At 32.8% G+C, this 24,202-nt stretch overlaps 1 protein-coding gene across 1 annotated transcript in view; it reads left to right on the top strand.

Annotated features, from left to right (window-relative positions):
• LOC145973478 (uncharacterized) overlaps positions 1 to 22,463 on the top strand; it is a 60,952-nt gene extending 38,489 nt beyond the window's left edge. Inside the window, exons 2-3 of the mRNA XM_083102905.1 lie at positions 7,823 to 8,054; positions 16,388 to 22,463. Of these exons, the coding sequence (XP_082959031.1) occupies positions 7,823 to 8,054; positions 16,388 to 16,716 (561 nt within the window). The 3' untranslated portion in view covers positions 16,717 to 22,463. The remainder of the gene's footprint in view (positions 1 to 7,822; positions 8,055 to 16,387) is intronic.
• Positions 22,464 to 24,202: the final 1,739 nt, after the last annotated feature.

Below are 24,202 nucleotides of genomic sequence, written 5' to 3'. Positions count from 1 at the left end.
CCAGTCATATATCAATCATATATAATTACAGATTAAATAATCCTAAATCCTAATCATTGATTTAAATACTCAATAGTCATATTCGGGATAATAATTAATAATAATTAATTCGATTTTCCCGATTATATATATAACATTATATATATATATATATATATCCATTGTACGCCATTATGATTCGAAATGTAAAATGAGCGCAGCCTGAAGACATAAATGAAAATAATAATAATATTTCTAAGCTGTAGTTCTGCCTGCATACTGAAATTTTGCGAGTGAATAAACTTTTGGAGTATAAACTCGTATAAAAACACGTTGATGTCTTATTGTTAGTGCGAGACACATAATAATAATTCTCTTAGAATCAACGTGCTGTGTAAAATCAGAATTATAACTTTATCATAATTCTAATGGTTTATAAATATAATAACAGAATATATATTATTTACTAATCCTTTTTAATCTTTTTTAATTGTGTTATTAAACTCACGAATAAATTATTCAATAATTATAGAATATTATATTAATTGCAAATATAATTTTCTTACATATGTTTAATCGTTACAAGTATTATGATGGTTGTGTGTGTAGAATATATATCCTCTTTATATAATACTTACGCGAATAACTTGTTATTGATTTTGAAAAATTCTGAAACTTGCATTACTTTATATGTGTTTACAAAGATGCATGCATAATCGTTTATTGGTAAACAGTCATTCACCGGTTCAGCTATTTCGATCAACTACAATCTCTACGGTTGCAAACAGTATCGAAATGCACTGGATTACATATGAAATCGTATATACGCGTCACATTCTGTTCAATCTGATCGACCACATTGATCATTGAGATTCAAGCGCATTGTTTTACAGCGTATATAATTACGGAAGCAGCTTGCGATCGACATGGTGTACTATGTGTATTGGGTGTCTTAGAAATACCTCCACTTTCATTATTTGACTCATTATGCACAGAATTGATTTAAAAAAAAAAAAAAGGGAACTTGATGCGTCGATATATTTTAATCGAATAAAATTTATATAAATTTTATTTCGTAAATACGTATTAAAAAAATGAAAATGGACAAGAATTATATAAATTAGCAATATATATTAGGAGCAAAAGCGGACGCACATGTGTGAAAGTGTACGTCTCTCAAAAATAAAAATGATTGAGAATATGCTAGAGCGGAACAAGATTAAAAGAAATCGTTACAAAAGAAATACGTAATTTTGGGACATCCTGTATAACGGCAAACAGAACGAAACGCGTTCCGTTTCACCGCTACGGTTGCACGCCCGAGCGCATATTAAACTGTTACAAAGTAAAATTAGTTTGATTAATTCAAGTTGTCGGCAGGCAGTGGAGCTTTGTCACCGATCCGACCGACCCGACACGTTTTGTCACGCTCGAGAAAATCAGGATGCATGGGGAAATAACACGCCATTTTCGCTACAAATTGCCGCTACAAATTACCCTTGTCGAATCATGCGGCTCTAATCCGGTTCATTAGGATAATAAAATCCACTTTGGAGACGCGTGACGCGAGTATGAATAAATGAGAGGAGAGGGATGAGAGGAGAGATTGCTCAAACTTTTGTTTATCGTCTCTTTGTGTAGCGCGAATTCAAAATATAATAAATACTCGAGAAAAGCTCGAAGAATGCAAATATTAAAGCGATTCTTTTAGCGATAGAATTAACTTCGAATTCGTGAAATCTTTATAAAATTGATAAAGTTTCAATAAGGGTTGTTTTAACTCTTTATTTACTGTGTTCATTTTCCGTGTTTTCCGTGAGATCCATCGATTTTTATTCCACTCGCAACTCTGTTTTTGTTATTGTAGACTGTGAAAATGGCCGATAATTAAAATGTTACTGGTCACGTGAAGCAGCCTGCTACAAAATACGTAATAAACATCTCAGTATTATTGAAATTCAGCTGTCAATCTTGTGAAAGAGCTCAGTTATGAAGCTGCGAATGGCTAAGTAATTTATTAAATTTATAAAAAATCCATAATAAAAAATAAATTTATTGAGAGAAAGAGAGAGTGAAAGAGAAATCGTATTGTTTTTCATAATTTATAATAGAAAGCCTACAAGATAAACCAGTCTTTGGTGTTATTTAAAAGAGAATTAACGTTGAACGTATCTAAAATATACTGCAAGTAATTTTATAATAAAAAATGTATACTGATAAATAAATTTAACGGGATAAAAGCGGCGCAGACGCTTGAAGACTATCAACGACTCGCAATCGACCTTCGGATCGAGATGAAAAAGGGCTAACTGTCACCTGCGCCATTGGAGTATCGATTTAAATATAAAAACGATACCGGCGAAAAGATATACGAGAGGCTTCAGTATCTTGACAGTCTTCTTCTTTTTTCATTTTTAAGCTCCTCGTGCCACGACATTCTGTGTTCGGAGGGGTTTGTCCCATGAACCTCGAGATTTCTCTCTTTCCCTTTAAGCCACCCGTATTCTCGCACCCTCCTTGTGTCTTGCCCGGTATACAAGAAACGTCCGCCAGTCGATTTATTTCCGGCGGGACGAAGAGAGACACGTGACTGGAGAAAATATAGTATCTAGAAAGAACGTAAACAACACGTGCTAGTATATATATGCATTCAATACTTATAAAAATATATTATTTTATCGAGAAGAAATCTATAATATTGCAATTTTGAAGCAATTTTGATAATATATTATTTTTCTTCCTGATAATATATATTTCAATATTTTTATTTTTATTTTCCACATATAATATACACGCACAAAATTTACTTTCTTAATAGTTAAGGAACTATTAATTTTTAATCGTTCAGAACTCGGAAGTTATTGGATTCTCATTGTTTTTTTTTTCAAAAAACATAGATTCCAAATAGATCGAAGAATCGTCTTGATTAAATCGTCTCGATTCTGGAATGCCTTGTATATGAAATTACCGATAACAAGTCAATGTGCGTTTAAACGAGATGCCGAATCGATGAGAAGCAAATTCCCGTGTTTAATTAAATTCCTTTTGCGCAGACACCGCAACGTGACAATTTATTTAAAAATTCGACGTTCCCGCCCCTCTGTGTACACATACCATTGAAGAACTAATTTACTTTATACATCGTATGACGCTGTCATGTACAATATCTATTGTGGTTTTTAATATCGAAAGTTGTTCGCACATAATACACATTTTTGTGGATTATCCAAAATTTTGGATAATAATACTTGTATACGAAAAAAAAAAAATGTCAAAAATATCATACTTGAAAATATTAATATCTCTGATTTAATATACGAAAGAAAATATATTAAAAATAGATTATCACGTTATATATTATATCTGATGTTGCTGTATTAAAATTCTTTTCCTTATTACTTTCATCAAATGTGGCGGGAATATGTAAAATGTAAAAGTTGAATTTCATATCGCGCGTGTGTCGCATTGTAAGAATTCAGCGTCCATAATGTCGCGTAGAATTTAATAAACGCATAAATACAATAATGTGCCGCATGGATTCGAGGAGCGACTTCTCTCTTGTATTCCTTTTTCCTCTTTTCCAAATTGTGATCGTACGCGACCCCACTCGGCGCAATTTTTGCCGCTCGTTTCGACGGTGTCAGAAAGAGGCGTCGCGACGGCAAGCGCCGTCGAAAGTCGTAAAAATGCAAATGCACATTTCCCCCGGAAAAATTGCCAGCTGTCGGACGACAGCCCCAAAACTAGCCCAAAAACCAATGAATCCTCCAGCCTCTCTGTGCCGCCTTAAAAGTTATGTGCCTCCATCTTTGAGTCCAGCTCCTCAATTTATAAAGATGTATGTATATAGGCGAGAATGTTATATAGGATGTTATATAGGAGAGAAATATATAAAATAATATTTTCGATAAAACACTTGGAAACAGTACGAGTGAATATGTACTAGTATATTCCTCAACTTTGTAAAGTATGCGCTGCTGCAAGAGAGCTTCCGAAACGAATACGACTAGTAAACCGAGTTTGAGCAGTTGAATATATTTGGATGGGCGGGTTCTCTCTCCATTGCTGCGTGATCGATGAGGCAACAGAAACGAAGTGTAACTATGAAAAAAACACGTTTCACGTCGCTTCTTTTTTTTTCTTTATTTCGGAAATTACCCGCTATTAGACAGCATACGCGCACGGTAATTTACTCTCTTCCTACTAATTACTGCAACACTTTCCCGTAAAAATGCTGACGTCCTCGTTACAATAGTGAATGCATAAGTCACGTTTGCATCCGGTAGTGTCTAATAAACGAAAATTTATCCTCGTACGATGCGCCGTTGGTTTATTTGCCGTAATTTTGCTCACCGCTGCATCCAAATGAAACGCATGTGCATGTCATTCGGCTTGCAATTATAACCCGCAAACCTTACACAGAATCAAACCCGAATTAATTTCTTGAACACAACGCACAGTAAAAATTATTACACCAAATATGTACGTGTATGATATTGTACAGTTTATACAAAATATCGAATATATTAATCTAAAAGATTGCAATGTTCTGATTTATCAAAATGTGAAATTAATCGCACGCGCAGACATATCTGTAAAAATTTTGTAATTTAAAAAGAGAGAAATATGTATGTATTAATTATAAATTTTAGTTTTTTTGACTCAAAAAAGTAAGAATAAGATCATTTTTTACGTCTTTTATTGAAAATCTTATATAGAAAAAAATGTGGATTTAGTTTGCAAATATGTCGGCCTTAAAACCTTCGTGTGTGGCTTGGCGATTTTTATCCGGTTTTACATGACAAATCTTCTGTGAAAAATACTGATTATAGAAATAAGTAAATATTAAATCTTTATTAAAGAGATGTAAGATTTTTCGAAATATTGGATTTTAAAATTCCAATTATTTTAAGAATATTAGTGATTCAATTCACGGAAAAAACATGTTTATTACATTCATGTAGACCAATGAGAATGTTGCAGTGAGTATATTAATTTATTCTACAAATAATGTGACTTTTCTGGAATAACAGGTTAAATTTTATGAGTATAAAATCAGAAAATTTTTACGAAATCGAATATCTGGTAGGAATAATATATGATACAAATAATAAATAAGAATAATAATGTATACAATTATAAAACGTAAAAATATCTTACGGAAGGAAGGCTCAATTTATTTTTAGTAAAATGAATTTATATAAATTAAGTAATCACTATTTCAAAAAAAGGTGACAATTTTTTTAAAATAAATATATAATTAAATGTAAAGATTATTATTTTCTAGATTTTTTAATTCTTTTTCATCCTTGGGTTTCCTTGAATTGTTTTCGTTTTAGCCAATAAATTATGATTACATGCAGTTCTGCTTTAATGGAATTTTCAACGATAATCTTACATGTTTACAGAATGTTTCACACTCTGCGGGATATAACGGAAACACGCGCAAGCGAAGGATTAGATTTCGATCGTAATTTATTGGCTAATCGAAAACGATTCAAGCAGGACGTGTGACGTAATCACATTACATGTAATAATGGTCTGCTGGATCAATTAAACTTTCTAACTACTTCCGCAACTTGAACAAAGGCCTGTATTTATCTAGCATTATTAGCGATATAAATTGTAAGACCAGCGCATGAGATGATGATGCGGGCTATCTGTCTCGAACGTTCTGTATAGTCTCTTCTTTTTCAAGACTGATACTGATTAAACTTTCCTTAATTTCAACGGACCGGTATCGAGATTATATTGTGTAGGTCTTACATTTATAAGATTGAATAATAAAACAACTTGGCGAAGTTCATTATTGGATGCCTATCAAAGTTTCTTAAGACGAGCAACATTATTTATACACTGTACGTAGTCTGCATATTTCGTATCTATAAATTTTAAATTTTACAGATACGTTTTTGTATCAAATAAATAACCTCTTTGCTTTCCAATTAATAGCAACAGCATTTTTATATACAATCGCAATCGTTTGGTTACAAAAAAGGGAGCGTTTTCGAGCGAATAACCGCGAATAAGCGCGATTGTTCGCACGATGCGACTCCCTCGAAAAGGCAATTGAAATTTTTTGCGGCTTATTCGACAAAGGCCATATTTATTATCTCGTTAATTTTAATCCCTCGGCCACACACATGCCGTGACCCAGTATCGCGTACACCTCGACGACAATGATTTACGGCGCTTTTCCGGTACAATAAAGATAGGGTACCTACATATATATATACATGCATATATAGTGATACATTGATATCTGCTCGATTTGCGTTTTCTTTAATGTTATATGTGTATGTGTGTGTTCGTGTATATAAAATATCTTATAAATAAATATATTTTTCATTAGGGAAAATATCGGGATTTTTCTGAATAATTAAAATGTTATTCAATAAAAAAGAGTTTCCATTGAATAAAATTTTAAAACAGCGAGAAAGAGAATAAATAATAAAAAAAAATGTGTAATAGGAATGAGAAAGATATTTCATATTTTTATGAACAATTTCAAAGCAGCAGAGGTACATTCGCGCGAGAAACTCATTGGTATCATAAAAGCAAAGTACGAAGGAGCTTTTACGTATCTCAGGTATTCGCGAGATTATTGCGGTCACTGTTGAACGAATTCTCTTTAGCATTTTCCGCGAGTGAAGCCGCGTATCGTATCATCTAAATTCAACAAATTGATAATCTACATTATTGCATTATGTCAACTTGACGATTAAGTGTTTTCAATGGATACATTAGCATGTATAAATGTATGCGCAAATTGAATAAACAATCATGTTTGTGCATAATACCAGCTTTATGCGCAAATTAAATTAAAATGAATCTTGCTACGAAAAGTATAAACCGTATTTATAATAATATCGGCGAAAGAGTCGTATGGATGTTTTTTATAAATCAAATTTTTTTATAGATAGCCGTCGATTGCAGATAGAAAGATTGTCAAAATTAGCTTTTAGTTTTTCGACCTGCGATAGTTCGAAGTCAATTTTGCGTTATTGTATCCTGTTGCGATAACAAAAATTTGATTTTCTCGACAATCGAGCCGAATTTTTAGAAGATTAACCTTTAAATCTTATCTACGCGTATCTTTGACCGAATTTTGATCTAACACACATCAATCAACGTCATTGTATCCTGGTAAGATCGACGAACTCCTTATTACCTTGATGATGAAACTTAGAACTAATGTTCTGTGGGATTAACCCTTGCCTGGCTGTTGTTTATCGTAAAAGCGACGAAGCAAGAAGCTGAAGAGTTGCGGCATCGATCTATTTCCCGATAATAGTAATAAAAAAGGAGAGATAAATACGCGCGAAGAATAAATAAATATAAAGGAGATTAGTACTAAGCGATCTTTTTACGATATCCGATTAATAAGATTTCATGGTGCTATGAAATTGAAACGGCTGGTTTGAAAAAATAAAATCCCATGCGCATTATGTCGATCGGTATTCGGAGGTGATTCAGCTCCGATATTATTTCCACAGGCTTAATCACTAACGGCCGTTCAACCAATAAATCGCCCGTAATTTGCTTTAAGCTCCTCACGGAATTATCTACACCTACCTTCACCAAAGTTGCTGGATTACCTCGACTCTCTCGCGCATATACTGCAAGTCCTGCATTTCCTTTTCTCCGCAAGTTCTTTGACCAATTTAGGACCAGTTTCTTCTGAACGAGAATTTAATCTTTTTTTGCGACTGTTTAATATTGAGAAATATTTTTTTAAGAAAAAAGAATGGATGCTTGATATCGAAGGAATAATATTTTTTTATTTACTTGCACTTAGCATATCTTACGCTTATATTAATTTTGTGAAAATATTTTGTTACAGATAATGGGCAAATGGTACGTCGTGGAAGTACTAGAACATAGACTGGACCCTACGAAAAGAACGAGCGGATCATACGTCGTTGATACGTGTCCAATCGTAAAGTTGAAGCCACTAGACTATGCTTCCTTGAAATTATTATGGAACGAGGAGGCTGGAAATTTGGAGTACACCTTTCGAATACCAGATATTGCCAAAAGAAAAGGTTACTGGCAAACTATGAGTCCACAAAACGGTAAGACTTCGTTCATTTTCGCACTATTTATAAACTAGTTAGATATTGTTAATTTGCATATCACTTTAATTCATTATTATTTCTTTGCTGTCTTATATTTTTTATCCAATTTTTAGATATATTTTTATTAATAATAATAAAATGTACAAATGTTTTTCATATAGTTAATTTTCATTAGAAATTTAAATGGCAAAAGAACACAAATGTAATAGTAATTTAACATCGCAATAGTTAAAATTTAATCTAATAGATGATGGTTTTCCAATATGTAAATTAATATTGAAACGAAATGTATTATCGTTGATGTGCAAATTAATGTATTCATATATTAGAGATGTATGTAATGAACCATGTAAACATGAGGGAGAGGGAGAGAGACAGAGAGTATGTATTGTGAAATTTGATGAATAATTATATAAAGTGAGAATCGTGATTAGTAATATATAGCGAAATTAGAGTAACAATTTCAAGTTACAATTTCTTTTGGAAGTCGATTAAAGGGCGAGGATGATCCCTTACTTCTTTATATCTTAATCGAATCTCTCAGCATTCTGCTTTTCTCCACGACAAGTTTCAAAGTATCATGATCGTTTTAATCAGAAGACAAGTTACGCTCATCGCGTAATTGATTTTCTATGTTCAACACAGTTAGCCGAATTAAAAACCTCTCATGATAAAACGGAGATTTTTAATTTTTTATTCTCGAGTAGCGTTCTATCGATGTTCTCCCAAGGATCTCTTTAAAGAAATGAAATTGCGAGGAAAGCTGACGAGTATTTGATAAAACGTCTGTAAATTTTTAACATATGAACTTTTGCTAGATTTTGAATAGTATTTTCCTTCATCGCTTTTGCGGGAACAAAATTAGAACTCAGCTTTTGCCACGAAGGAATTTTTCAATTTGTTTCAAATTGCGACGGAAACGTGTTGCGCTGTTGCGCGTCACATTCTTGTTCCTTTCTCTCTCTCTCTCTTTCTCTTTCTCTTTCTCTCTCTCTCTCTCTCTCTCTCTCTCTCGTGCGTATTCTGGATTTTATTGATCCATTGTCTATATATCCAAAGAAATACATCAGCCAGTAACTGAACGTAGAGAATAAACTGGAATTATTTCTTTTAGAATGTCATTTTTTCCACTAGAAAAAGTTTAAAAGAACAATTGAATAATATTAATTTTTCTTCTTTAAATAAGTATTTTTTAAAAATTGATATAAAAGTATTAAAAGATTAAGTAATGAAAAAGAGTTTCTCCTTTATACAATTTTATTAATAAATAAAATTATGAATAAAATTATCGCTTTTTTCTCTTTCGCGTATAAAAGTTTCTATTTTGACGGCGAACAAACAGACGCAAAGTTGAAAGTTCCGAGGATGATTATCATAGGTCCAAATAACCGATCACGTCGCACTTGCCAGGTGGATAGTCGAAAGTTTCGGGTAACTCCTTGCGGAGGAGTAAATTGAATTAATGATTCGGCCGACTTGATTGTACTCAAAGTTACGTCGGTATTAGAGACATGCCATTAGGTTAGCGACTCTCAGGACAATTGATATCCTCTAAATGCATCGTTATACAAGGTTGAGCTCGAAAACGAAGAACTCATAAAAAATCACAATCGAAGTTTATTTTTTAACAAAATTTGTATTGTGAGTCTTTCGAAATAATCCTTAAATGCGTAAACAAACAACAAAAATTAAAACAATAAATTGTCTCCATGAAGGGAAAAATAAAAGTTATATAACATAAAAATACAGATTACTAGCAGCATTTTAAACATGTTTTCTTTTATGTATAAACTCTTTGATCAATTGTATTTTTTTTATTGAAAATTGATAGAACAATAATTTGCCGAACAGTAAATTACTTTACCGTTAGAAAAGTGGAAACTAAAATAAAATAGTAGTTACAATAGAATGATAATATAATAATAATAATAATAATAATAATAGTTATAATAGAATAATTTGCAATATGTAAAAAAATAGAGAAAGAAATATGAGTCACATACTTGTTTAATAGTCGGACTAATTAGTGATATCAATAACGGTAAAAATTTCAAAAAAAGAAAGATAAGTAAAAATTAAATTGGTTCAATGAAATTATTTAATTCATTAAGTGCTTTATTTAAGCCTGACCTCTTTACTATGTTTACATTTGCTAATGGATTAAAAATATGGATTGAAAAGTTTTTATGCAAAAAAAGAAGAGCATATTAACGTCAATCTAGAGTTGAAGTGGAAACACAAAAATAGTATTTTTTTAAATTTGTTTTGCACTCAGAAATAGTCGATGTTATGCAAAGTATAAAAATCTCACGAGTATCTTCTCAAAATATGATCGTTCCAAAGAAAAAAATACATTAATGATTTATGTTGATTTTCTTTCATAGAGTTAATAAAATCTATCAATTATACAAATTATTTGGGAGACACAATAATACACTTGTTTTATTGATCACACATTTGTACAAAATTCTTAAATAAATAAAAACATATAAATGAAGATATTAAACAAAGTTATATCAGACTGAACACCTCGTACATCGATATAATTCATTGGAACACGATTTGCTGACGATAATTAAAATCTCAACCTGCGGATAATGATCTTAATGAATTCGTGGAATCGTCCATGTGATTATCGGTTAACCGTCAGTCGAGCTAAGAGATTCAGCCATCGTAAGTCAGTAAAGTCGAGGCATCCAATTACGAATGCCTGCTGTCGTAAAATGACGGGAGAACGCGAAAAATTCGTCGCGAGGAGCTCTCGTGAGGAGAAAGCGGTCGACGACGCGGAAAATAATTTTTCAAAAGTCGCACGACCATCTGCTCTTTTTAATTTCTTTTCGGTCGACTCTGCAAGTTTCTCCTATTTCTATCGTCCCTCGGAAAGCATCTACCCTTTGTGGCTGGTCCTCGCTATTCTTCGCAATCGGAGCCAACAGCAAATACGGGATCCGGTATATAATAGCGCGCGAGTAAACGAGAACGTACATAATACGGATTGAGGTTTACGCGAGTTCGTTTCAGTCTACTTGCTAGAGCATACTAATCCGAAAACTGAAAACCGAAGCTAGCTCCTGGCGGGATAATATGCCTCGGCATCGTGAATTTGCAAGTGTATGCTCGATTGATATATGGACATTGTTTGTAAAGTCGCTTGGAACTTCGGGACGGCATCGGGAAACGTCAACATTGAAGTTCGCTCTTGTATTAATCCTTTCACGAAAGGATCTCTAATCAAGAAAATTCGAAATGTGGGAGACTCTTGTGTTTGAAACGTAAAGAGATTGAATAAGTTTCCTGTTGTAAAGTAAGAGTGATTACGCATTGTTTACAAGCGACGTATGACATATAGTTATAAAATTACTAATAAAATTAATTAAAAAACGATTATTCTTAAAATTTCTTTCTTTCTCTCTATCTCACTTTAATCAAATAATAGACTATTATATAATTTATTATGATGTGATTTTAAAATAAATTGTTAAATATTATAAAAATCTATTTTTTAATCACTTTAGAATCGATTTGTAAAAATGTAATTAATAAAAAATTTAATGAGTTGTTATATATATCATAATATTATTCATAAAAATGACTGTTATAATTATTTTTTTAAGCATGAATGCATTTCTATTAAATTGTTACAGAATATTTTTAATTTTAATGTTTTGTATATCAGAAAGTTCTTGTTAAAACCAATTTTGACCCAGTATTTCAATATCGAGACACCAGGAAAATTCCAGGGTAATAAAATTCCTGAGAAGGGGAAATATCTTCTATAGAAGAATATAACTCAAACGCGATAAAATAGTTTTGATATATTTTTAAGTGATTTGTACAAATACAATAATTGATTATTTTCCTCACATATAGAAATAAAAATTTTAATTTGTTTAATATTAATTTTTTATTGCACTTTAACACATCGCGCGCGCGCGCGCGATTATATGTGTGTGTATATATAAATAATTGAATTCAGATACAGATTAATTAAATTTAGGTATAACGCATCACATAAAAAATAGAAAAACAATAAAAACTAAATTTGATAAAATCTGATTAAAAACTAAATTTGATAAAAACGAAGTATCTGAAATTAAATGAACGTTGCTAATAATTCAAAATATAATGTTTTATCTCTCACAAAATTTTAAAATACATTTCCCTTTTTTATCGATATCCTAAATATTAAATCTAATTATATTTATGCATGTATTTAACTGTACAAAAAAAAAAAAACAAAATGTGTTCTTGTCTTTCGGATTGCATTAACAGAGAAAAAAAAGCTGAAGGTGTGGTAAACGCTCATTTTTTCGGCACAACATAAGCGACTTTATTAGAGAAAGTTAAATCAATTCCGTGCATTAGCTGCTCCTTAAACCGGAAGTACTAGGACTCCGCTAGGATTCGCCGCGAGTGTGTTTTTGCCGTTTTATAGAACGCGGAAATGAAAACTTTCCTCTCCGACATCTTCCTCTCACCGAATCTAACTTCCCTCGACTTCAACCGGGAATCTCATCAGAAGCTGCAGCTGCCGTATTTTAGGTTCTAAAAAGGGAGATCTAGGATAGTTTTTCGCGATGGAATTTGTAATTTTCATGCAACATACTTTACGGTTACTAGACGCGACGCTTGACGGGACGAGATACTGAAGAGGCCATCGATGTAAGTGCTATCTACTTGAAATTGCAAGTGTAATCAAAATTTAATAAAACAAAATAAGAATCTCGTATCATTATACGATCGACCTAGTTTTCAACTCGTAAACCAACAATGTTTTTTTCTAGAAAAGCTACACGTAAATACATATAAATATATAAAAATATTTTTGATGTTATACACACACAAAGAAATAAAATTATTATATGGAAAATTGTATAAAGGAACGATTTCATAATTTTAAAACAAAAATATATTTTTCTAGTATTAAATAATTAAATTAAACATTAATTAAATTAAACCTCTCTCTGTATGTAAACATACTATATTGTAATAAATTAAATAATTAATTTAAACACCTCTCTGTGTGTATGTAAACATATCACTATACTGCAATACTATATTATAATACTTATATAGGATGAAGACTGAAACATAATTGCGGAGCTAATCGGTTAATTAATAAAAATAATAAAATATATTTTTCTAGTATTAAATAATTAAATTAAACATTAATTAAATTAAACATCTCTCTGCATGTAAACATATCATTATACTGCAATACTATATTGTAATAAATTAAATAATTAATTTAAACACCTCTCTGTGTGTATGTAAACATATCACTATACTGCAATACTATATTGTAATACTTATATGGGATGAAGACTGAAACATAATTACGGAACTAATCGGTTAATTGGTTTGCTTGTTAATACACGTGATTATTAATTCATAGATAAGGTATACATTAATGTATAATTGGTTACATATGCATGCAAGAGAGAAGTTTACATTGCGATCCAATGCTCAACCGCTCAATTTTGAGCAACAATGTATAGAGCCGTAGTTGTAGCAAAATGTAATGATAATGTCACGCTATGGGAACAAATTTGAATACTAATCACGACAATGTATCGACTGAAGCGATTACGGCGATGACGTCGCAGGCGCATTCGCAGTGTATGCAATTAGTACAGTATCTAATTACCATGTCGCTTTAATTTAATTTCTGACTTCCACAATCGGGAAGGACGCAACGCAGAGGAGATAAATATCTAATTACTCATGACGCAATTACATTGATATCGCTCGTGATCACGCGTTTTCGATTTTCATTGCCTCTGCCATTCATGTCGCTTTGCTTAACAGCCGGAACAATCTAGTCGTATGGCGAATGTCATTCGCAACCGTTTCAGTAAATCGTCATTCCGATGAATTGTCAGTGCGCTTTGCGGCAATGATCAATATGTCACACATCTATAATACATGCACGAAACGTCATCGCATTCAGCGACGTTTCGATTAGGCTCTGTGTTTCCTCTCCGATCCCGAGAACCGACGAGGGCATAAAATATTTTACATAGGTATACATAGGTATTTTATATAACGAGAAGACAAATACATGTACGTATACACTTCGGAGAAGAAGATTATATGTAAGAAGATTAAATAGTTGTGACACATGCGAGGACTTCCTTCTCTTTCTCTCCAACTTCTCTCTTGCTGATAAGAAACTTTGGCTCCGAAACTACTGTCAAAGATTTATCAAGATTGTATTAAAAATTAAAAGCAGTTAATGTGGTGGAAGGAGGATCGCTTTTCCTCTATATGTAAGTCCACTTTGCTTCGAAATGCGGATGCTTCTAAATGCCGAGTGCTATCCCTGGTGAAATATTTCCGACATCGCGATGGTCCCGTGAATACGGAATGCGTGTACATCGCTTATGGTCGCACATCGCGCATATAGATTGTACGCGTGCTTGCGCGCGCGTCTCGTTTCCATATATTTCCTTCATAACGTTAAGTGTGCTCTCAACTACGTAATAAGCCGTAATATTACATATTTCCATATACATTTGTACATCTCGCGTAGCGTTACAGATGATCGAATACATCTAGACATCGTCTCGACGGAATGGCATCGTAATCAAATCATTGCAATTCCTCAATTACTCAAATATTTTATTTGGCAAAAGCAATGATTTTTAATTAAAATTTAATTAGATAATAAATTCTTCAAAGTTGAAATATTTGTGATAAGATGAAACAAAATCTAACACAATGATAAAGAAAACACGACTCTGAATTTCTTTATATTGTTTGCAAAATAAATGATTACATTAGGTAAAACATCGATTCATAACGTTAAGTATGTTCTCAACTACGTAATAAGCCGTAATATTACATATTTCCATATACATTTGTACATCTCGCGTAGCGTTATAGATGATCGAATACATCTAGACATCGTCTCGATGGAATGGCATCGTAATCAAATCATTGCAATTCCTCAATTACTCAAATATTTTATTTTGAAAATTAATGATTTTTAATTATTTAATTAAATAATAAATTCTTCAAAGTTGAAATATTTGTGACAAGATAAAACAAAATCTGACACAATGACAAAGAAAACACGACTCTGAATTTCTTTATATTGTTTGCAAAATAAATGATTACATTAGGTGAAACATCGATCGTTGTATTTCAGTCAGAAGTCAATTTACTCTCTCCTTGCGTAGATTAAACATTTCCGTAGATTAAACATCGTGCACAGTTTGAAGTTTATACCTTGGGAATCTCCGGAATACAGTAGTTGAAACTTATATTTGTCAAAGCAGCGATTTAGTCCATTAAGTATGTTCAGATAAAAGTGTCAAGTCTGTGATAAATGATACTAACTACAATGGTATTGTATACTATTTGTTACTCGTTGTAGAAATTTCTAAAGAAAACACTTTAGTTTGGATAGTACTTGCATCAGCTTTTATTGCTTTGGAATACTTGTATTCATTACTCGAAGTAGCCCTTTCCAAATACTATAAGCAGATTAATTAAAAGAGAAGAAGATAAAAAAAATGGTCATAATATGTATAAGTATATTTTAATATTTCTTGATGAAAATTGAGTTTTATTATTTTTTTCTTAATATTGTTAATATGTTTACACATATGTACATACATAGATGTATGTTGTATATCATATCACGTTCTTTTTTTCATTATATCAATGGAGACAGGAAATTGAAAAGTCAAGCTGTTGTTGCTTGCTTGATTCTTCTTTATTATCGTGCCTTTCCTAACTTGACAATATCTCATACCTATATCTTATATTTTATATGAAAATACAAATCGCACGTGCGTGAAAATATTTGTCTCCCAATATTATTATTGATCAAATATAATTAGATATTTCGGAGAAAGTTTTTATTTAAATATCATTGAAACAATTTTTAATCATTAAGCTTTATTGAGATAATGTGCGTGTGTTATACTTTTTTTTAAGAAAAAAAACTTGCTTTTTCAATTTATATTTTTATATACTTTTTATATTTTTTATGATATTTTTACATAAATCGTTTCTACATGAACTAAAAATTAGTAAATATTAAGAATGATTCACTCTTTATCGTATCCTCCTTCCTACTTCAAGAGCACTCGTCGCAGAAATGAAAATAATTTGTAGAAATAGAATTGTCGTCGGCAGACATTTATTTCTACAGTCGCGACAGCTCTGTTTGTACAAGAGATTCTAACTCCGTGCGCATAGCGGACGCGCGGAACTGAGGCGAAAAACCGGAAATTCGATAGGAAAGATTCTCCCTTTCTCCCTCTCTACTTCCTTGCGTATCGCGTCGTTGCTTTTTAACTGGTTGATTTAATTTGCAGGTACCTTGACGGAGAAGCAGTACAAGCAATTCACCGGCAATGTGCACGTAATGAAGGCCGTCGCCTCGGACATGGTGTTGACTTTCTGCTCCCGTCATCCCGACAGTCAGCTTTACTCGCTGCTATTGTCGCGCCAGCACATCCTACAGAAGAGCGACAAACGAGGCGTACACAATCTGTTGAGCCGCCGCGGCCTGAAGATCATCAGCATCCGGGAGACCTGTATGAACGGTGGCTCCGGATCCAGAAGGGGTGCGCTCGATCTCGTCACTTGGGCGACCCTCGTCGGTCTCCTCTCGTCGAGCTTCCTCTTTAGGTCCTGGCAGTAGTGAATTAGGTAGACGATCGATATCGAGAACCTTGGCGCGCGATCGCCAACCAAGCTCGAGTGTCTCTCTCTCTGTCTCGATTAATTAACACGATTATTAACACTTTGGATGCTGCGCGCGAATAATCTCAAACATCGCAGGAAATTCACCGTGATTCCGCTCGATGTACGTTCAAGTTAATTATAAAACGTTCGCGAGCTGAATTAAACATTCAGCGTATTATTTTCTTGATAATTTTCATGTTGTATTATAGTATTTTGCATCATTTCAATTCTCTTATGAAATAATTTTTAATTAATCCTCTTCCCTTTCATCGTTTCTCTTTTAGAAAATTTCAATATTGAATTGAATTTATAAAAGTCATTGCTTTTTACTAGATACATTATTTTAATCAATAATACATAACACATGCTAATAATATGTGGCAAATACAAGCGAAACGAATACTCTTATATAGTAATTGTTAGATACATTAATATTAATGAAATGATTTTTTAAAAGGCTTTTTGAGGAAGCTAAGACCAATTATATTTTCTTTCTCTCTCTAACGCGCCTTTTCAATATATATTAACATATAAAGTTTAATATAAAGTCTTGAAAACGAGAGAATCGCATTCAAAGGGTTAAATTTTATTATATCGCGACAGGACGCTCTGGACATCGAAGATTCCTTTTACAATTAGCTTAACCTCGTTTATCATGGATATTCGATTACGAAAAGCGGAATTGCGATTTAGATCCGCAGCGTTCCCGGTCTCTAAAGCAATCACACAGAAAGAACGGACCTCGTTGACGGGATTTGTGATTCGACGAACCTTAAAAGGATCAAATCGTGTAAGATGGACACTATCGAAGGGAGGAAAAACATCGATATTATCGGCTTCTCTCATGGAAGCTTCCAGATCCCTAGATCGATTGGCCACTTGAATATTTTTCAACGACATCCTCGTCGTTTGTTCCTTCCTTTCGAGAATAAATTACCCATTAGGCGATTTCTCCACCATCCCGGGCTCTCGACGAGGACATTGCCTCGCTCTCTGCTGTCAAGTTCTTAATAAAAAACGCTTCGCGGCAACCGCATACAAAAAACGCGAGTGTAAAAAAGATTCGCCGCACAAATATATTTTCCGCGCCACGGAAGCACTGTATATACATTGCGGAGTTAATCTTTTTTCCCAGTGTGTGTCACGTGTGGCATCTTGAGTTATAACGCTAACGTTTTTCCCATGATAAGATTCGTTAACCAGGGGAATTTTTACATCGGTTCTTGTTGACCACTAAAATCTATTTTAATGTCTCTATTACGTGCGACTTAATATATTTATGCTATAATAATTATTCTTTGACTAATTTTACTTTCTGCAAAACGCGAAGATACAGTCGCGAATATAATTTTGTACGAGCGGATTTTCACGCAAGAGAGCAAAAAAAAAGTAATCTCAAAGTTTAAGCGAACTCGTTAAAGTCACCCTATCTACTTAGTTGCCTGCTGCAAAAACACGTGGTCCCTCGTCCCCATTAGCGGCGCAAATCTCAGCGAAATCCGCAATAGAGGGGCACTAAGAATGACGGAATATCGGAATCTCGCCGCACGAGTACCGCGTCGAGGATTTTCTGCAAATACTTTTCCGATATCCGAGAGGGATGCGCACCTCTTTGGCGTTTTCTCGGCATCTCTTTGACCAAGGCTGAAGAATGTTCGAGCGGCGCTTACGCTCTCGTATCCTCTTCCTCCCTTCTTCGATACTTGTCCGTCAGAAAAGTTCCCTCGAATTGCTTTATCGTGGAGAACATCTCGATGATCATGCTCGGTTCGTGTTTCTGCCGTGAAGAGCACGGATTACAGGGAAATAAATGAGGATGCGGAAGTTGCTTTTGCATCCTCGTATGTGTCTGCGTCGCGCGAGTGAACGGAGTGAGGTATGTTCTCGACGATTTCAAGTTCCACTGATGCAGCAACCTCATGCAGATTGCAGAACTGTCTGGCGATAATGTCGTTCCGCGAGAAGAAGTTTCCGCGAGATTCGCTCTCGCCTCTTCCGGAGCTTTTCATATATGGGGTGTTTTGAAGAAAGGAATTAACTAAGGTAAGCACAAATCATGCAAACCCAATAAGTGGAAATCGATATCTATTTGAGTTAGACTTGAATCAGCATTTATTAATCTTTTAATCTCTCGTTTCACGCTTGAGAATATTTTAATTACTTTTATCATACGTGCAGAAAGATGCAGATAATTTAAGAAATTACTTATTTATATATTTGTGTTTAATGTCTGAGATAATAGATATTTTCCTTGGTTGAGTAAATAAAGATTGTAAATTCTTTATCTCTCAAGACACCCTGTACTATTCCGCTCCAACTTGAGTCACGAATAACTCGCGAATATCGCGACGCTCTTGCGATGTCAACGTCATCCTTCTCTTCTGCCGCATCGCGTAACGAAATCACCGAAATCTCCGTATTTGCGCTTGGAATTTTCAAACGACAAATTTTCAAATCGCGCAAATAGATAACTATATTTCTTAGAAGATCGTCAATAATTATTGGATTTATTGAAAGAAACAAATTTATGTAAATTAATTCTGGCATAATTATTGATCAAAAAACCATCTAAAGTAACAAATAAGATGAACTCTTGTTCAGTTGTTGAATGTTTGTATATTTTTAAAAATTTCTAATATTTTAAGAGAAAAGAAAATATAAGCTTGACATTTTCATGCGCATATTTTGAAAATCAATATCTATACAAATCACTCGAGATAGGTCCAACGTTGCGGACCGATTGCATTACGATAAATAATTGTAATTTTGATTAAAGTTTCGAAAAGGTTTGTGCACTGATTATTATCTAGTTTAGTAGGTACGTCTTTTTGAGAAATAAAAAACAGTATTATAGAGAGAAATTTTGCATTCTGTAAAATGTTAATTTAATTAGTAATTTGAAACATTAAATAAAATTTCAATCAATAAGTAGATGTTTTAATAAATACTTTTATTCGCGATACTAGATTAGGATAATTAAAAGTGGACACTTTTCGAAACTTTGCTCGTAATTTTAGGTAGGAAATCTAAGTGTTCAATTTAATTGAATCAGTATGATCAGAAATCGCATGAGTATTTTTTTTTAAGAATTCAGTGTAAGAATTTTATTTTCCGCAAAATATTAGATTATAGTACTCATTTTATTTCTTTTTATACGTAATACGATTAAAGAATAAGATTCTGACAGTAGCTGATGTTTGAAAAAAAAATTGGACTTGCGTGATTTCCGATCTCATTGATGCAAATAATTATATTCCATGATTCGTGTGTCTTCAAGAATGAGTCTATCATTGTTCTTTCGCATAAACTCGAGATATGATAGATAGAAATGCATGTCGTACATGTCTTCGTTAGCAAACATAAAATGACAATAGATGTCGGCGATCAAGCTGATCTTCTGCGAAGATGATAGATAGTGAATCGTCATATTTATCTGTTAAAGTCTGAACTATTGAACCAAATATCGCGTGATATCGATGTATCGTGACAATTTCATATTCAATCTATGATTCTCGAATGTTTTCTCTACAGTCGTTTAGAATTAAGAACGTCTGTTATTGATAAACTACGAACGCATAATTAAACGACGTTATTCCTCGAACTTTTGTTAACGTTAGAAAAATTATTATTAATTTAGGTTTTGTTATTTTCTTAATTTGGCGAATTGAGATATACGATTATAGTGTTATATAAATTATAAAGAAAATAATAGTTTAAACTGTTTGAAAATGCGAGTAATAATTGAAATAATGTGAAATATAATATTTTCGTTTTAAAATAAAGCTACTCGCGAGAAATACAATAATTATATTTAATATTTTGTTAATTTTTTATATATATAAATAATTCTATAGAATATATATAACTCTATAGAATAAATTGCTAATTATCGGGATGCCGTTATTACTAGAAAGTTTATTAAAATAATGTAGTTGTTAAAATAATCTCATATATATATATATATATATAAATGCCATAAAGATATATAGAATGATTATCGATCGATTATACAAAAGTGCGAAGTGAGATTGTAATTAACGACATAATTAAATTAATATACATATTATTATAATAACGATCACACACTCACTTACACATACATACACACATACACAAATACATTCTTTAAAAAGTCTGATAAGTCATTTGGATGTCCGTAAAACTGCCAAAAATATATTCAAAGAGATAATATTTAATATAAATATAAATAAATATTATAATAGGATAATAAAATGAATAATCTCGACAATTCGTATTCTTATTTCAATGTTGGATTTTAATTCGACATGTTAAGGGTATTGTGACAAAGATATGAGGATGTAAAATAATTACGTGTATCGATATAGATAAATTTGATAGGAGCTTATATCGCGAACATGGAAATTGAATCAATATTAAGTCGCGATAATTGTTATAATTGAATATCAATGTTGCATCGATTCCGCAGTAACGTAGTGGAGGGACGTGTAAACAATTAAAGCTTACGGTGGGACGTGATTAAGCCCAGGGTAGTTCGATAAACTCGGTCTCCAAAGAAGACCGGCTTATCGATCCTCGCTAGTTCGAGAGCTTGTCTACCGAGGCTGCCGTTGTTTCCGTTAACATCGTCGTGCCATTATGCAGAATTTATGAGGCCACGGCGCTAACCACACACGAGAGCCCGCGCCATCAATTTTTATCACACTCACTTCCGAATTAAGCTTAAACACGATATTTCTTTTTAAGCATACGTCGCGGATTTATCGGGACGATTACACGGAAATCCTATAACTTACGAAGCAGCTGCGTATTTCTCATTTCTATCCGCGCATTCGGTCGAGATTGTCGTTACTTTTTTCCATGTCTCGTCATTTATCGGAGGATTATTATCGGTTCCCATCTCGGATTTGTATTGAATTTCGAGACGAGACGGCGATTCGATGCTTTCATCGGAATTTCCAACTTGTCCGGAATTTATTACTTAATCACGTTTGTCGCGCGCGCGAAATTAAATTTTAACATTCTAAAATTTAGTTTGAGCATATTGCTTATGGATGACTTTAATTGAAATTGTTAATTGATTTTACGTATTCGACGAGAATTAATATATTGTACACATCTAGAGAGAGAGAGAATGATGGGCATTTAATTCTCCCTTGCAGGTATTTTTAAACCTTTAAAAAATTTCACAAATTATATCGTTCTTAAATAACAATTGGACGGGATTCAAAATTTTCATCACATATCTGAAATAATCGATAGCGTTTGTTAGCACATCACTAATTATTAATTAATTAATATACGAATAAACGTGATCAAATAAGAATATATAAAACCGTGACATCTGTTGCGAAAATGTATCCTGTATATATCTTGACTTCGAGCTAAAAACAAGATATTCGTGATATCGATCGTGAAAACTGTCGCAAATTTCCGTGATAATTTAAATGTAATGATGGATATTTTTTAGAGAGCTCGTTATTAAATTAAATTATTGTATACTCGATGCGCCAATTGCACGAAATCGCGCGATGTTATGTTTAAAATGCTCTATAAAGTCTTTATTTATTGTACAAAAAGTGCTGAATATTATATAAATATATATATATACACGTATATAAATTATAAAAACATACGATCTAAATAGTACCTAATACGATGTAATCGTACATGCTTATTATGTGTATAAATATATGAAACAATAAAAAAATTACTTGGACGTTTCACGCAGCTCTTAGCTGTCATACTTCCCATCCTTTTCTTTTCTACCTTCTCTTTACAATAATAATGCACCGGTATATCCGGTGACAAAGATGTTTTCAGACCGAGTCTTTTTTCTCCCTTACGATATTAATTTACGGAAGTCTTGCCGACAACATAAAGTTACGATGCCGCACGCGGAACCAACTTCAACACTACAGCGGGCAATATAATGCGCTCTGTAACATGTTACGTCACGTAACTTGTTTTACAAAATGCAACGGAAAGTTTCGAAACTTACTCTCTGTGCCGAATAGGAAGGAACTCTTTGAATAAGAAAGCCGAGATGAAAGAGGGAGGGGGAGAAAAAGAAAGAGAAGAAGAAATAAAGAAAAAGGAAAAAGGGACCTTTCACAAATCCGCGAATATATTTACATCGACGTAAAGCGGAAGTTCAATCGTCGATGCTAATCAATAGTATAAATGTTAGACGTTCAGATATATTAGAGAAATTTTATTTTTTAATAGAATATAAAATATCGTATGTTTCTTTATTATTCATAATTATTTATATAATATCAAACATATATTTTGTAGAATATTTATATCTTCGTTTGGCTGTCATCTTAAGCTGTCCTCTTAATACAAAATAACGCGATAATAAATTAATGATTGAAATTATATTCAAAATCTAAAAAGAAAATAGAGAAAAAATTATTTGATAATTTTTTATTTTAATGTCAAGGAAAACAACACTGGCATAAGTATGTTTACATCTCGCTCGCATTCCTTTCCCCCACCATTCCGCTTACGCGCGCTGACCTTGTCATTCAAGCAGCGAGGCTGGAACGGGCAGGACAGGTAGCTGCGTCATTCCATTTTGATTGTAGCGTTATTTCTCGAAAGGCGGTCGTATCAATTAATAAAAGAACACGGTAAACGCGATCACTACATTTTGTTGATTCTCAGTCTGCATGATTAATTATCTCTCGCGATTAATGACACGAACAAGCGATTTGCTGTATACGAAAGTAGATTGCGCGTCATTTATTCATACGAAGTAGAATTCGCGCAGACGAAATAGAAGATGAGAATTATAAATTATTACTAGCTTTCCTCTACGATAATTACGAGATATTTATTTCTTTGATTACGTTTGGATTCTCTCTCTCCTTCCATTTAATATAATTTTTATATGGCACGAATCATATATCTTGAATCTTTTACCGATTCAAATCTAATTTACCGGAGAATGAAAAGAATCTCCGGATTTCCAATGATTTAAATAAAGCGTGATATTGCTTATTAATAATACGTGTATTTCGCTTTTGAAATATATTGCGCGTGTGATATTGAATTTCAATATTATATCTATTTTGTGGAGAGTTCATATAATATCCATCGCGTCTTTGACTCGCGTCGTAGACAATACAATACAATGAAGTTTTCGATTATTGACGGTGCGACACGGATGTGAAATAAATCGACTTCGTAAGCAGCATCGCATTTAATTAATAAATACAAATGTAATTATATATTACAACTAATTGTAAGTATACTAATATTTGCAAACCGCGGAATATACGCAATTTTGTGTACATTTGTATATTCGTGATTTGTTGAAGCGCGTAAATTCGCGAAATTTATTTCAATCATAACCTCACTTGAGTAATCAATTAATACAGTCGACGACGTATTTCTAGATATTATAAATCCCGCAGATATTATTTATTTTCCATTTTAATCCGCATATTTATATTTAC

Source organism: Camponotus vicinus, unplaced genomic scaffold (assembly GCF_025532165.1).
Source record: "Camponotus vicinus isolate PSW18456_S1 unplaced genomic scaffold, iyCamVici1.0 SCAF_6, whole genome shotgun sequence".
NCBI classification, from domain to species: domain Eukaryota; kingdom Metazoa; phylum Arthropoda; class Insecta; order Hymenoptera; family Formicidae; genus Camponotus; species Camponotus vicinus.
Note: the sequence above shows the minus strand (reverse complement) of the source record. Positions and strands in the feature narration are given on the sequence as shown.